General features: G+C 32.0%; 1 protein-coding gene across 2 annotated transcripts in view; it reads right to left on the reverse strand.

The window, feature by feature from the left end:
- Positions 1-14,456, reverse strand: part of LOC134721346 (importin-4-like) — a 338,068-nt gene that overhangs the window by 14,983 nt on the left and 308,629 nt on the right. For both annotated transcript variants that reach the window (XM_063584285.1, XM_063584286.1), the window contains exon 27: positions 6,392-6,496. In XM_063584285.1, coding sequence (XP_063440355.1) covers positions 6,392-6,496 — 105 coding nt within the window. The remainder of the gene's footprint in view (positions 1-6,391; positions 6,497-14,456) is intronic.

Below are 14,456 nucleotides of genomic sequence, written 5' to 3' on the forward strand. Positions count from 1 at the left end.
TGGGACAGGCGCAAAACTGCGACGGGGTTAAAAATGAGATCTCGACCCTCCCCTTTACCTCTAGCCACTGTAGAAAAAACAAACACACAAACATACGCTCAGAAAAAACTCAGTTTTGAAGAAGTCCGAGTCCGACGTCAGAAAAGGTTACAAAAGAAACTAAATAACATGACAATGATACATAAATTTTCAAAGGACTACTAGGAGTTACGGACATGCCAGCTCCAGATTGAAAGAGTATGACTTCATCATATGAATATCAAGTAGAATCCCTCCCCTAAAATGTATAAGAAGAACATAACATAACCCGTATCATGCCAACAACTGGTTTTAGCGCTATAAAACAAGGTTCAATCCACCATTTTCTACATTTGAAAATGCCTGTACCTTGTCAGGAATATTACAGTTGTCGTTTGATGTGTTTTATCATTTGATTTTGCCATTTCATTAGGGACTTTCCGTTTTGAATTTTCCTCACGAGTTCAGTATTTTTGTGATTTTACTTTTTAGAATAAATGTGTTTATTTCCGATGTTATCTGTTATGACCTGTTAACAAAATCGTAACTATATCCCTCTTAATAAGTCTGTTTAAAGGTTTTGTCTATTTCTTGCTATATCGCGATATAGTGGAATATAAGATATTTTGTTATTGTGCAATACTGTGCAATTACAGATTTCTTGCTATTAACTGTGTCTACACAATTTTACAAGAAATTTCCACTTTCAATTGAAATTAGCTTCTTCATGGATATCCTGAGAGAGTTGATTTTATTATTTGTTCTTCCTCGAGCCATTATCTACAAAAGGGTGTCTCAGATTTTGGTTAGAGTGTATAGATACAATTTTACACCTAATCAAATAGTAACTACTTTTATGTGGTAAGATTGTGTACACTAATTAGAGATTAATAAGAAATGGAATATGATAGCGATAATTCGAGACACCCTTTTGTTGCTTCTGTTGTGTTGATTAAGATTTGGTTTAAATTTCTTGAATAGTTATAGAGATGATATAGATAAGTTCATTCAAGTGAACTGACCACGATTTTGCCATTAATTGCATAATAATTGATTACATAATGATTGCATAACAAAAAAATTGCATTCATTTAAGAGATAAATCTTTTATTTATCTATATATACCTTTTTTATTAATTTATATGCAGTCTTAAGAAATCAACAACATTTCAAAGGTTGGAGATTGGAAGTAAAACAAACTTTGTATTGTGCTACCTTAAGGTGTAACACCACTAATTCGGGCCCGGCCAGAAAGCACATACCAGAAAGTAGTACATATTTAACTCAAAATAGTTCCTACGCAACGGCATGAGTGTAACTTTCAAAATATGTAGAATATTTAGTTTTTTTTGGTATCAAATGAAAGCTGAAGGGCTTTTGATCATTGTAGGACACTTTTTGACTTTTAATTTTGAATATTGAAAAAACTGCATCAAATTTTAAAAAGAGGGTACATTTTGTATGTTTGTCAGATCTGAAGTACCTGTATTGGTACATTCGAAGTTCCGGGAACCAGTTCTTTCTTATATGCCAATAAAGGTATGTTGATTTTTTCAGTACAAACACCATAAAGTGTTGCTTTGAAATACAATGATTGCCACTTTATTTGAACTTAAAACAAAAGAGGTGTGCCTGCTTGAAACGGAGAAATTTGACATAGAAAGCAATGGGACCATGAATTAGTGGTGTACTTCCTTAAGGTCCGTGCGCGTAATGGTGTTTCTGAAGTCATGTGAAGCTCAAATATATATGTCTGAATTTTCAGGGGAAAACGTTAAATACAGCCAGAGACATATAATACAATTGTATTATGTGTCTCTGATACAGCACATGTGTATTGATCATAGAAATAAACAGCTGCGCCATGAGCGCATGATACGCCCGACGTCTTGTGTGGAAGTTTTATGCAATAATCATAAATAGTTTCTGAGAAAGTTTTAAGCAATAACCATATATTGTTTTTGAGATACGGCGGGACATGTGAAACCCCCAACCCTGATTATTTTTTACAAAAAACCTAAATATCACTAAAATAAAATTTTGAATCAAAACCAAAAAGTATACAGATCTTAAGATTAATATAACAAAGAAGTGTGTAAAGTTTTAAGCAATAATCATAAATTATTTTTGAGATACGGAGCGACATGTAAAATAAACCTCCCCTGTTTAACAAAATACTCAATAACTCCAAAATAAAGTTTTAAATCATCACCAAAAAGTATACAGATCTTTAGATTAATATAACAAAGAAGTGTGTAAAGTTTGAAGCAATAATCATAAATTGTTTTTGAGATACGGCACAACATGTACAAAAAACCTCCCCCTTTTTTACAAAATACACAATAACTTAAAAATGAAATTTTGAATCATCACCAAAAAGTATACAGATCTTTAGATTAATATAACAAAGACATGTGTAAAGTTTTAAGCAATAATCAGAAATCGTTTTTGAGATATGGTGCGACATGTAAAAAACCCCTCCCCCTTTTTTACAAAATACTCAATAACTCAAAAATAAAATTTTGAATCATCACCAAAAAGTATACAGATATCAAGATTAATATAACTAAGAAGTGTTTAAAGTGTTAAGCCATAATCAAGAATCGTTTTTGAGATACGGTGCGACATGTGAAAAAAACACACCCCTGTTTTAGTTACAAAGTGCTGTAACTCAAAAAGTTTAAATCTTATTTTCACCAAAAAGTATACAGATCATTTGACCATCATAAGTAACAACTATGTTAAGTTTCATGCAATTTGGATACGTCGTTCTCAAGTTACGGTGCGACATGTTTACGCCGGACAGACGGACGGACACCGGACATTTGTATACCATAATCATCATGCCTCTGTGTCCTATAGGTAGCATGCATAATCGCATTTGTCATCCATTCTTATGATTATTCAGATTGAGTTTTTTTGAGAGAAAAACGACAAAAAAGGTGTCAGACCACCAATTACTCCTTCCAATTTAGTCCTACTTTAACACAAAATAGTGCTTTTGATGTCGTTGTTTACTTAAACTAACCATCAAATTTGCAGAAATGATACTTTTGGTGAAAGGGAAATATATTTTGACCATTTTGAGCCAAAATTCACTTGCCTATGAGTTTGCATTAAAAATTCAGGATTAATGCGCTACATAGTACACTAATTTAAGATTTCCAGAAAACCGAGTTATTTTGGTAGTACCTGTCTTTTCAAGTTCAGAAATTTGTTATAAGACTTTAAACATTAGTTGAAAATTGGCATGTAGAAAGGTGATACATGTACAATTCAGGACATACCTGGTGTCCTTGAAGTTAAACTTAAGGTAAAATATTTAAAAAGCTGTGAAAATTTCAAAATTTGGTTGAACAGATAGGGATTTTTAATTGGTGGTCTGACACCAAACGGAGTCCGGAAATGATTCCGTCATCAGACTGACTTTTAGTCATAGATAAGACTTCCTGTTTGAAACATGCACAAATACAATCAATCGTATGATAGATAACAAAAAAGAAAAATAGATAAGCCAATCAGAACGTTCTCTCTATCATGGTGTTTAGATCGCAAGAACCACAACTATTATACCTCCTTAGACAGGACAATTATGTTTCGCGTTTTTATACTTCTTTAATATATAGAGAATCTCTGTATTCTGTCTATTGTTTTTTTTATATGTTTACTATTCAAGGGGTCATACCAGTTGCATTTATATTAAAATAAGTGAAACATGTGACACAAGTACAACCAATCGTAGAGCGTTCTCCATATCATGGTGTTTAGATCGCAAAAATCACAACTTTTATATCCCTTAGAGAGTACAAATATTTTTCGCGTTTATCTATATGTAAACTACGATTATACTACTTTAATATATAGAGACTCTCTGTTTTCTGTCAGGGAATTTCTATATATAATTTATTGTTAAAAGGGAAAATAGTGATTTGGCAAAAATGAAAGTAAGGCAGAGATTAGAGGGAGGCAAGACCTTTTTCGGGGCGTCGTGATCGGGTGTTTTTAAACTCGGGGTTTGGGGATTGATCCTTACGGGATCCGGGAATATATTTTTCGATTTCGGGATATGAATTTCTTTAAATTCTGCATCTCGGGATTTCATGGTTTTAAGCCCGGGATTTCGGGATCAGGACCCCTCCGATCGACAACCCCTCAAACTAGCCTTAGTTGGTATTAGTCAATAATACATGATTCAAATCCTACCATTGGCATATTAATAAGGCTCTAAAAAAAAAAGCACTGATGTATTGTCATAGAAGCATATTTTTTAGACTAATAATGGTCTATATATAAGCAGTTACATTTATTTCATGTTTGAAACGGTGCAAGTTTTTTTAATTTGACTTGATTTTTACCAAAAGAAGCATTGTAGCAAAGGAGAAGAAAAATTGTGGTCGTAGGCCAGAAACACGAAATTAGAATATATTTGAATTTAACAGAAAGGAAACAAATATCGGACTTTGGAAAAAGGGAGATACGTTTTATGTAATTCTCAATACATAATATCTTAAACAAAAAATCATCCTACAACAGTTCACAAGCTGGATATGCCCGCGATTTCGCGGGTGTGTTCTAGTTAATTTTATTGTAGGATTTTAATAATATTTAAGAACTTTAATTTCGTTATTAGGAGGACCACAGGTGTATTCATAGCGCTAACCCGAATTATTTTCTTGATTCATTTAACAAGTAAACTATTGTCTAACCGCTGATCACAAATCTTTATTCATTGCATGCACACAAGTTGCTTAAAGTACTTTAACAAAACATTTATCGATTACTTTCAGAAAATATATGGCTTGAAGCAAATTTTTGCATGGTGGGTTTCTATTTCAGAAAGAAGTTTGTACATAAGAATGAATATCATATATACGGGTCTGAAGTAAATTTTCTTTTCACAGAACTAAAACAAAATCAGTTGGGAAAAGGCGATGGAGTAGTAGTGGTAAGATACATTTACAACATGATCAGGTTAAGAGTTTTAAGTTTTAATTAGTAATTTGTTGAGTTCACCATTTCAGAGGTATTGGCCCTGCAATAAAATGTTGTGTATCATTCTGACAAACATTTTCTAGTAACGACTTGTCGCAACAAAACATTTTGGTTAAGATGTTAGTCGATACCTATAAATATTTCTCGGAAGAAATTACATTAAGAGTAAATTATATTTCACTTAGTTTAAATACAAAAACGGAAATATTCTTCATATGAGTCTCCAGATAGCTTCAGTCAAAATTAAAGAACCTTTGTGAGCACGCTCAAATACCCCACGTCCCCATATTGTCACTGGACAATCACATCTCACCAGATTTTTAAGTTCAAAGACTCATAACTCTACAAATGTCAACTGATAAAAGAGTTCATGCGCATATGCACATTAACATATTATGTCCTCATTAACTACAAAGTTTCATGAAATTCTGTTGTGGGGTTTCAGAGGAGATGCGATTACAAACTGTTGCAGTAGTATATTTTGGCAAAAATTCTAAGTTCAAAGTATAACTCCTAGACAAAATATTTAATCATAATTTTCTGTTAATATGCACATCTACATAGTTTAACCTTATTATCTACAAAGTTTCATGAAATTCTGTTTGGTTGTCTAAGAGGAGTTGCGATGAAAAACTTTTGCGTAGTATAAAGAGGCAAATAAATTCCAAAAGGGCGCAACTCTAAGAAAAAAAATTAAACCATAATTTGAATGTACAAAGTTGCATGACATTCTGTTGTGTGATTTCGGAGAAATTGTGATGACAAACCGTTGCAGTAGTATATTTAGTCAAACATGTTCAAAGGGGCGTAACTCCTAGAAAATACGATGACAAACCGTTGCAGTAGTATATTTAGTCAAACATGTTCAAAGGGGCGTAACTCCTAGAAAATAAATTGCTTAGAAAAGCGCACCTGGATAAGACCGCAGAGCTCCAACCCTGAACAGCTGAGGCGAACATGGAAACAATATTCGAGCTTGATAAAGGTCTGGTTTTGGATTGTAATTAAATATTTGACACATAATAGGTTTCTGCCACAGGACAACTGTAGTAAAGGAACTTAGAATTGGTTATATGATTTGTTAGCTTTTGTGCAATACACTATGCCGTTGCGAAATTGCCCCCCCTTTTATAACAGAAGTTTTCTATTAAATTTCTAAAATCAGAAATGAGAAAAAAATTGCCCCCCCTTTTTTCTTTTTTGCCCCTCCCCCACCACTTTTTCCCCAAACAAATATATGATCATAATCTTAATTCTTAATTCAAATTTCCAATGGAGTTTGCAACCATAATTACTCATTTAAATACATCATAAAGTCTTAAAATAGAAAATGAAATAGCTAAAATTAATATTCTTCTAAAATGTTATATATATTACTTACTATTTCTATATCATCACTATAAAGCTGTAATAAGCAGTTGTAAACCGTCCCATTTTCTTCAAAATCCTCCTTCAGCGGTAAACATTGTACAATCACTGGGATAACCTAAAGCAAATAACATGAAAAATAAAAAGTTGTTCCTCTGTTTCATTTGATGACATACATTCGACAAGAGGATATAAGAGTGACAGCAAACTGGATTTCCATCAGAGGTCGAACCCTGAAATTTAAGCAAGTATAGACACAACATGCAATCTTTAAACAGCTCTGAATTTGAATAATGATTGAGAATCTAACACAGCATTGGTTAGTAGGACACAATGAATTGTGGTCCAATATCTTAAATTTAACTTCATTGTGAGAATAGGCATATGAAAAAAAACCCAAGAATCAATGTTTGATTTCATGTTTAATGAAATCAAACAAGAGTTTTATGTAGGACCCATTGGAACTGGATGTGGTATTATTTAATTAGTAATGAAAACAAATACAGCTTTAGATTCAGCATTTCAAATACAGCTTTAGATTCAGCATTTCAAATAAACTATTTATTCAATGTATGTTGAAATAAAACACAGTATAATTTTGAACCCGGATTTGGACAAACATGAAAACTGGGCACACAATCAGAAATATAAATATATTTTTATGAATAGTCAAACTAAGCTTAATTTTTAAATAAGTTTGCTTCATAAACAAGGCTCAATCGCTCACCTGTTATTTTTTTGCTTAAATCTTTCTTCACTGATTATTTTTGCTTTTTACCCATACGTTCCATTATAGTAATAGTGTCTATGTTTCTTGGGTACAAGGAAATGAAATACTAAATTTATACCTGATTCATTTGAGAAGATTTTTAGAGTTAAAAAACATAAAACAACTTGTGCAAAATTGTCCTTTTAAAAAGGAAATACCTCCTTAAGGGGTCAAATTGACAATATTTGTCATATAAATTTTTTGAAGATCTTACTTTAATAATATTCAAGATAATAACAAAAACACAAAATTTCAAACAATGGGTTGTTCGGTTTGTCAGACAATTTCAGGGCTGATAGAAATTGACCTTTTAAACATTTTTGCCCAACGTCAGATTCGCTCTAAAAGCTTTAGTTTCTGACATATAAGCCAAAAACTGCATTGTACCCCTTTGTTTTATTTTAAGCCATGGCGGCCATGTTTGGTGATGGATAAAAAATTCGGATACAATTCATCAACTATATTCCTAAAGAAACATTCAAGTATTTGGCACAATAGTTTCCGAGAAGAAGATTTTTAAATGTTAGCAAAGTTGATGAACAAATTGTGTAAAATTGTCTTTAAAGTGCAATAACTCGTTAAGGGGGCAATTGCCAAATTTGTTCATTTCTTTATTTTGTAGATCTGACTTTGCTCAAGATTATTGCTGTTAACAGTTTATATCTATCTATAATAATATTCAAGATAATCACAAAAAACTGCAAAATTTCCTTAAAACTACCAATTTAGAGGCAGCAACCCAACAATGGTTGTTCGATTTGTCTAAAAATTTAAGGGTTGATAGATCTTGACCATTTAAACAAATTTATATCGTGTCAGATTTGCTTTAAAAGCTTTTGTTTTTGAGATATAAGCCAAAAACTGCATTTGACCTCTATGTTCTATTTTTAGCCATGGCGGCCATTTTTGTCGTTGGATTAAAACTTCGGATATAATTTATAAACTAGATAGCATAAAGATCATTTAGTTGAAGTTTGAATCAAGGCTTATGTATCTCATTTCATTTACAGATGTACCAATTTCTTATGTTATTAAAATACAACGTGACGTTAATAGTTTTTTATGGAATGGTGGTATTCCGTAAGTTCTAATATCCTAGAGAGGGGGGACTGAACGCACAAAATTTTGAAGTACAGCTGTTATCCTTTCGTATTATGTGGTTAAAAAGATTTCTGTCAGAACATGACGTCAAAAGTTTCCAAAGCATTCTTCTCCCCTTTTTTAACTTAGAAGATTTATTTATGAGCAGATGTGAATCTGAGTTTTTTTTTTATATAGAAGTGTAATCTCCTTGGAAACGTTTCAAGGGTATGTTCAGTCTATTAAATGTATTTCAAGTGAGAAAAGAATACATTTGGTTCAATCCGTTGACATACCGAGTATTTTTCACAGATCTTGGTAAATGAAAGGCACAAAGTTCATAAATGATACTGATAAAGCCGAATTGTTGTCTCATTATGCTATCAACCAATAAATCGCTTCGCTGAGCGCAGCTGGATATGACCGCAGGTGTCCAACCCTGAAAAGTTTGGGCCAAAATGGAAATAATTTTCGCGCTTGGTACAGGTCTGAATTTGGATTGTAAATAAATATTTGACACATAATAGGGTCCTGACACAGAATAAGTAAAGTCAAAGAACTTAAATTGGTTATGTATGATATGATTTGAATTTATATTTTTTTTTTTGCTTTTGTGAAATACACTATGCTGTTGCGAATTGCACCCCTCCCCTACGCCCATCATAGCTACTCATTTAGATACATCATAAAAGTCATAAAATATCATACGAAATAAAGTCATGGTTAAAATTAATATTAATTAGTAGTGACTTCAAAAAATAAATTTACAGCTAATCATCTCAAGACAATCATCGTTTCTGAATACATTATTTACAATGTAGACCCTTTTTTGGCTACTAATTCCCCCATAATCAATCCCAACCTTCATTTTGTGGTTATAAACCTTGTGTTAAAATTTCATATACTTCTATTTACTTGACTTAACTTATTATCCGGAAATCTTCGAACGACGCAGACAACAACAACAAAGTGATACCAATATACTAACGCACAAATATTTTACGGTCGTATAAAAATAAAACCTGAATGTTACTTTTGTAGACATGCTATCCTTGCTATACCATGTGCCTTGACTTTTTTTTTTTATTACAACACATATTCCCTATCAGCAGCCCGTTTGGGTTTGTTTTTGAGCATGAGACTAAAAAATGCCTATTAGTAAATTATTTGCTAAATGTGTGTATTCACTTTTTATCAATCAGAGAATTGTTTCTCCTATTTCAACGCAAAGGTGAGAAGAAATTTTAATACACTAATTAGTGACTGGCTTTAAATGTACTACATTTTTTGTGTATTGAGTTCTGATAACTTAGTTTTAAATTATTGTATTCTACACAAACACGAGTCATTTGTCGAAAGGAGAGGGGGGTAGGGGGATTTATGGAAGTTATTCAATTAAATTTATTTTAAGTATGATTACTAGTATATATTAAATGAACGCCAAAGTATTCTTAAGATGTATCATATACTGTGTATATCGTTAACTTGTAATTTTTTTACAATGTCTTATTCGCATAATAACAACAGTATATAAATGTCATAAATACCATGTCATTCCCTTATGTCTTGTAAAAATGTATGTATGCACTGTTGTTCGAACACCAAAAATATCATTAACAAGAACTATCTTTAAAAAAGATATCCGACGTATCTAAATTTGAGTATATTTTAAAACTATAATTTCGATAACCTTCAGAAGCACAACGACTTAATGATGCAGGACCTCTTTAATAAAATCTCCATCTGAATGCAACTACAAGAAATTCTTTACTAAGTCTAGTTATATTAAGGCAATAATATATAAGAATATTGTGATGACACCTTAAATTTTTATTTGTCAAAAAATCTAGTGCAAATAAAAAGAAACAAATATACATTTACTACTGTTTACATTAAACTTAATTCATGGTTAACAAAGCTAGAAACTATTGGTAGTATAAGTAGTTTCTTTCTGTTTACATTCACCAAAACCCCGCGGAAATCTCACATGCGTAGGTGCGTTCTAAAAGTCATGTACGTTCGTACAATAAAGTCTACATTAAAAATTATATAATTATATAATTGTCCCGAATAAACAGCTGTCATGGATGCAAAGAGCTATTGGAGAAACAATTATTTTAATAAAAATATAAATCTTTGTAAAATTTAGTTCAAATATTTATAGTTTTTCACTTGCTTTCCATCACGATATAATTTTCGAGACGTTTTTTCAAACACAACCAAATCACACACCATGACAGCATTTTGTCCAATCACAGAAAGGATTTTCGAGCACGCGTAGCCTGTTGCCATAGTGAAGCGTTCTTAAGTAAGTTCAAAGTGCACAACCCAAACTATACCGACTACGTCGGAAAAAAGAAAAAGATAAAAAAAGTGACACCCCTAAAATTCCAACTTGAAATGTATTTTGTGAGAATAAGAATTGTGTATAAGTTTCGCAATATGTGATTGAGGCTTACAAAAGTGAGAGAATGGAAGCCTAAATGGACACAACTCTAAAATTGGCAGAACCAACATTTAAACTTGATCTGTGTTTTGTGATAATAATCATTGTGTATAAATTTCATAGCATTTAATAAGGCAAACTAAAGTAAGTACATTTGTAAAAACTCTAGAACGATTTAAGTGACACCATCATTATTTGAACTTGATATGTGTTAAGTTGTAATAAGCACTGTGAATACACTTCATACCATTTGGTTGAGGCAAACTAAAGTTAGAGAACGGAATCCAACTTTAGGATGTACGAACAGACGTACACAGAGACAAAAATTAAATGTTAATGCCTTCTACGCGACGGCGGGGGCAATTAAATATAAACAGCATTCAGAAAATAAGTTTACATAAGATAACAAACAAACCTACCACAAATTACGTCAAAAAAGCTTATTAAAGAAGAGAAATCTATAAAACTTATCTGTAATTATCTCCTTTATGTCTAAAAATTAACAGCAAATCTAAAGAAAATGTTTTGCTGAGCAGTTGTGGCAAGTTTCGACACAATAGTCCAGCTTGAAACTGTTTCAATTTGAATTGTGATCATATTTTTAATATAAACTCATCATAGTTACTAGGATAATACGCGCGTTCGTCTACAATAGTTAACAAAATAACAGTGTTATAAATTAATACGCCAGACGCGCATTTCGTCTACATAAGACACATCAGTTACGCTCTGATCAAAATAGTTATTTAGCAAAACAAGTACAAAGGTGAAGAGCATTGATGTCCCAAAATTCCAAAAAGTTGTGCCAAATACGACTACGGTAATCTATGACTGGGATAAGAATACCCTAAATATTTCGAAAAAATCATACTTTTGTAAACAGAAAATTTTAAAATGACTACATACTTGATATTCATGTCAACACTGAAGTGCTGACTACTGGACTGGTGATACCTTCGGTGACGAAACGTCCACCAGCAGTAGCATCGACCCAGTGGTTTGAAGTTATCAAAGGTACCAGGATTATGATTTAATACGACAGACGCACAATTCTTCTGCATAAGACTCATCAGTGACGCTCAGATTTAAATATTTATTAATCCAAACAAGAACATTCAAAATTGTTAACAGTTAAGAGACACTCAAATCAATCAATGTGTTCGTAGATAGTAGATGTTTTTATGTTCTGTTTAATTGTTCCTTTTAAAATTGTTATACGATGAATACCCATATTATGACTATTTTATTAATTGTGACTGTTTATTTAACGCATCATGTAAATATAACGGAATTTGATGAAACTGTTCTTAAAGTGAGAGAGTTAGTGCTATAGAACCAGGTTTAATCCACCATTTTCTACATTTGAAAATGCCTGTACCAAGTCAGGAATATGACAGTTCTTGTCATTCGTTTTTGATGCGTTTTGTTATTTGATTTTGCCATGTGATTATGGACTTTCCGAATTGATTTTCCTCTGAGTGCAGTATTTTTGTAATTTTACTTTTTAATTTGTAAATATGACCATATCAATGATAAACGATGATAAACGATGTGCTGGCTACTGGGCTGGTGATACCTTTGGAGAATCAAAGTGCTAAGTAAAGATTGCTTAAAATTATCAGTGGGAAGTAAAAATTAAATATTGCATTGGTTGTCGTTGATTTAAAAGCAATTCTAGACAAAGGAAGACAACTCCAAATTTTTGAAGACGATTTTAACAATGACATCATTTTATGTTTAGAACAGATATTAGATTCCTGCAACTTGCAAACATTTTGTCATTTTCTTGACAAGTGTAATATGATTTTGTGCCTCGAACATCTGAGCATATATTAAATCGATACATTTTTGGAAATGTTCATGGATAGGATGTATAGAGTGTTATGATCAATGCACTATAGTTTGTGTATCAAAAAAGATAGTGATAAGCCTTGGACATTTAGATACCAAGTCAGTCCCGTAAGGTTTTGATTGCATTTCATGCAATCTTTATCTAATAAAAACTCCACCAGCAGTGGCATCGACCCAGTGGTGTTATATAAACTTATCGAAATCGTTATGAATTGTGATAAAATAAAATTGATATAATGTAGGTTTCTGACACAAAATCAATGAGGTCAAAGATTTTACAAAACCATTGTGCAATTGAAAATTTCTTCGTGCAACTCAACAAAACAGTTGGAAGAAAATATGACCCCCCCCCCCCTCCAAATTAACTTGGAAACAATCCCTTTCCTTTGGGTATTGAACATTGTAGTACAATTTTAGAGAGATCCATACACTCTGAAACTACTATAACACAGTAGTCTCAGATACACTTAAACACAAGTGATTATCTGGAAACTAGAAAAATGCCTGTTTTTGGTCCTTTTGTTGCCACCAATTCCTGCATGTTTGGGGCAATTACCAAAAATCTTTATACCAGCCTTCCTATTGTGATATGAAAAGGTATTATTTCAGAGATCCATACACTTACACACAAGTTATTATCCAGACACCAAATGTGTCTTCGGACCACGACTACAACATGATAGCTTTATACGACCGCAAAAAATTATACGAACCCCAAAAAGTTTTTGCAGTCGTATGGAAATAAGGAATAGTAAATTACAAATTTTATTTATACCATCCTACAGATAATATACTCATTAACATTTATTTACAGATACATATAAATAATAGTTCCCAATATTTTTTCTTTCATTTTTCACAAACTAATATATAGCGCAACATATCAATCAATATCAACAATTTTATCTACACAATGTAATAGAATGGAATATATCCTCTCATAAAAATAGATTATTATCTAATGAAAATGTTATTTGCAAATCACAATTTCTGTTCAATGGGAAATAACTCAATCATATTATTTTTTTCGTCAAAAAGGTCGACAACTTAACAGTATAAAAACCTTTATTTAGTCACAGGAAACATCATTTTTAAATTTTAAAGAAATTATCTTCAAAGCGTTTGCATGTTAATGAACGGACACTTTCAGTAACTGGCTGCCTGCCCGTCATACATATGTTAATCAATTACAGATTTTCAAACTCCGGTTAAAAATGGTTCAATTAAACTGTTGATGATCTTTCTACATAACAAAATACCTGTATCAAGTCATTCAGGAATATGACAGTTGATACCTATTCGTTTGATGTGTTTGTGCTTTTGATTTTGCCATTTGATTAGGGACTTTCCGTTTGGAATTTTCCTCGGATTTCAGTATTTTTGTGATTTACTTTTTGCTTGTTGATTGTTCATAAAACTAAAGGCTCTAAAGTGCACGTGTCGCTCCTACGTATGCTCAACAATGGCCTACTTTTAGTAATAATCATCAAACAATAAGTATATTAAAAGTTGCTGTGAAATATTGCCTTGTTCATTTTTGCTTTTGAAATTTCAATGTATCTATTACCATTGCTCAAAGTTTTCTAGATGATAGACAAAACATGCCAATAGAGATGCTATAAAAAACCAAGTACTATAACTCTGCACAAAAATCATCCGAGAACAAGATTCGAACTTGATCTGTAACTTGTCATAATGAAACAATGTACCAAATAGCAAATCAACGTCTTCAAGTATGACGGAAAAGGTGTGAAAAACTTAATTTTCTAAGTCCAAGGACCATTAAGTCTGCACAAAATTATAAAACCGGAACAATGTTATAATTTCATCTGTAACTTGTCATGATAAAACAATATCAAATCAATTTCGTCTAGCACGAAGAAAAAGGGGTGTAAAACTGATTTATTAAACAATTCCCTCACTGATAGGAAA

Source organism: Mytilus trossulus, chromosome 6 (genome assembly GCF_036588685.1).
Source record: "Mytilus trossulus isolate FHL-02 chromosome 6, PNRI_Mtr1.1.1.hap1, whole genome shotgun sequence".
NCBI classification, from domain to species: Eukaryota; Metazoa; Mollusca; class Bivalvia; order Mytilida; family Mytilidae; genus Mytilus; species Mytilus trossulus.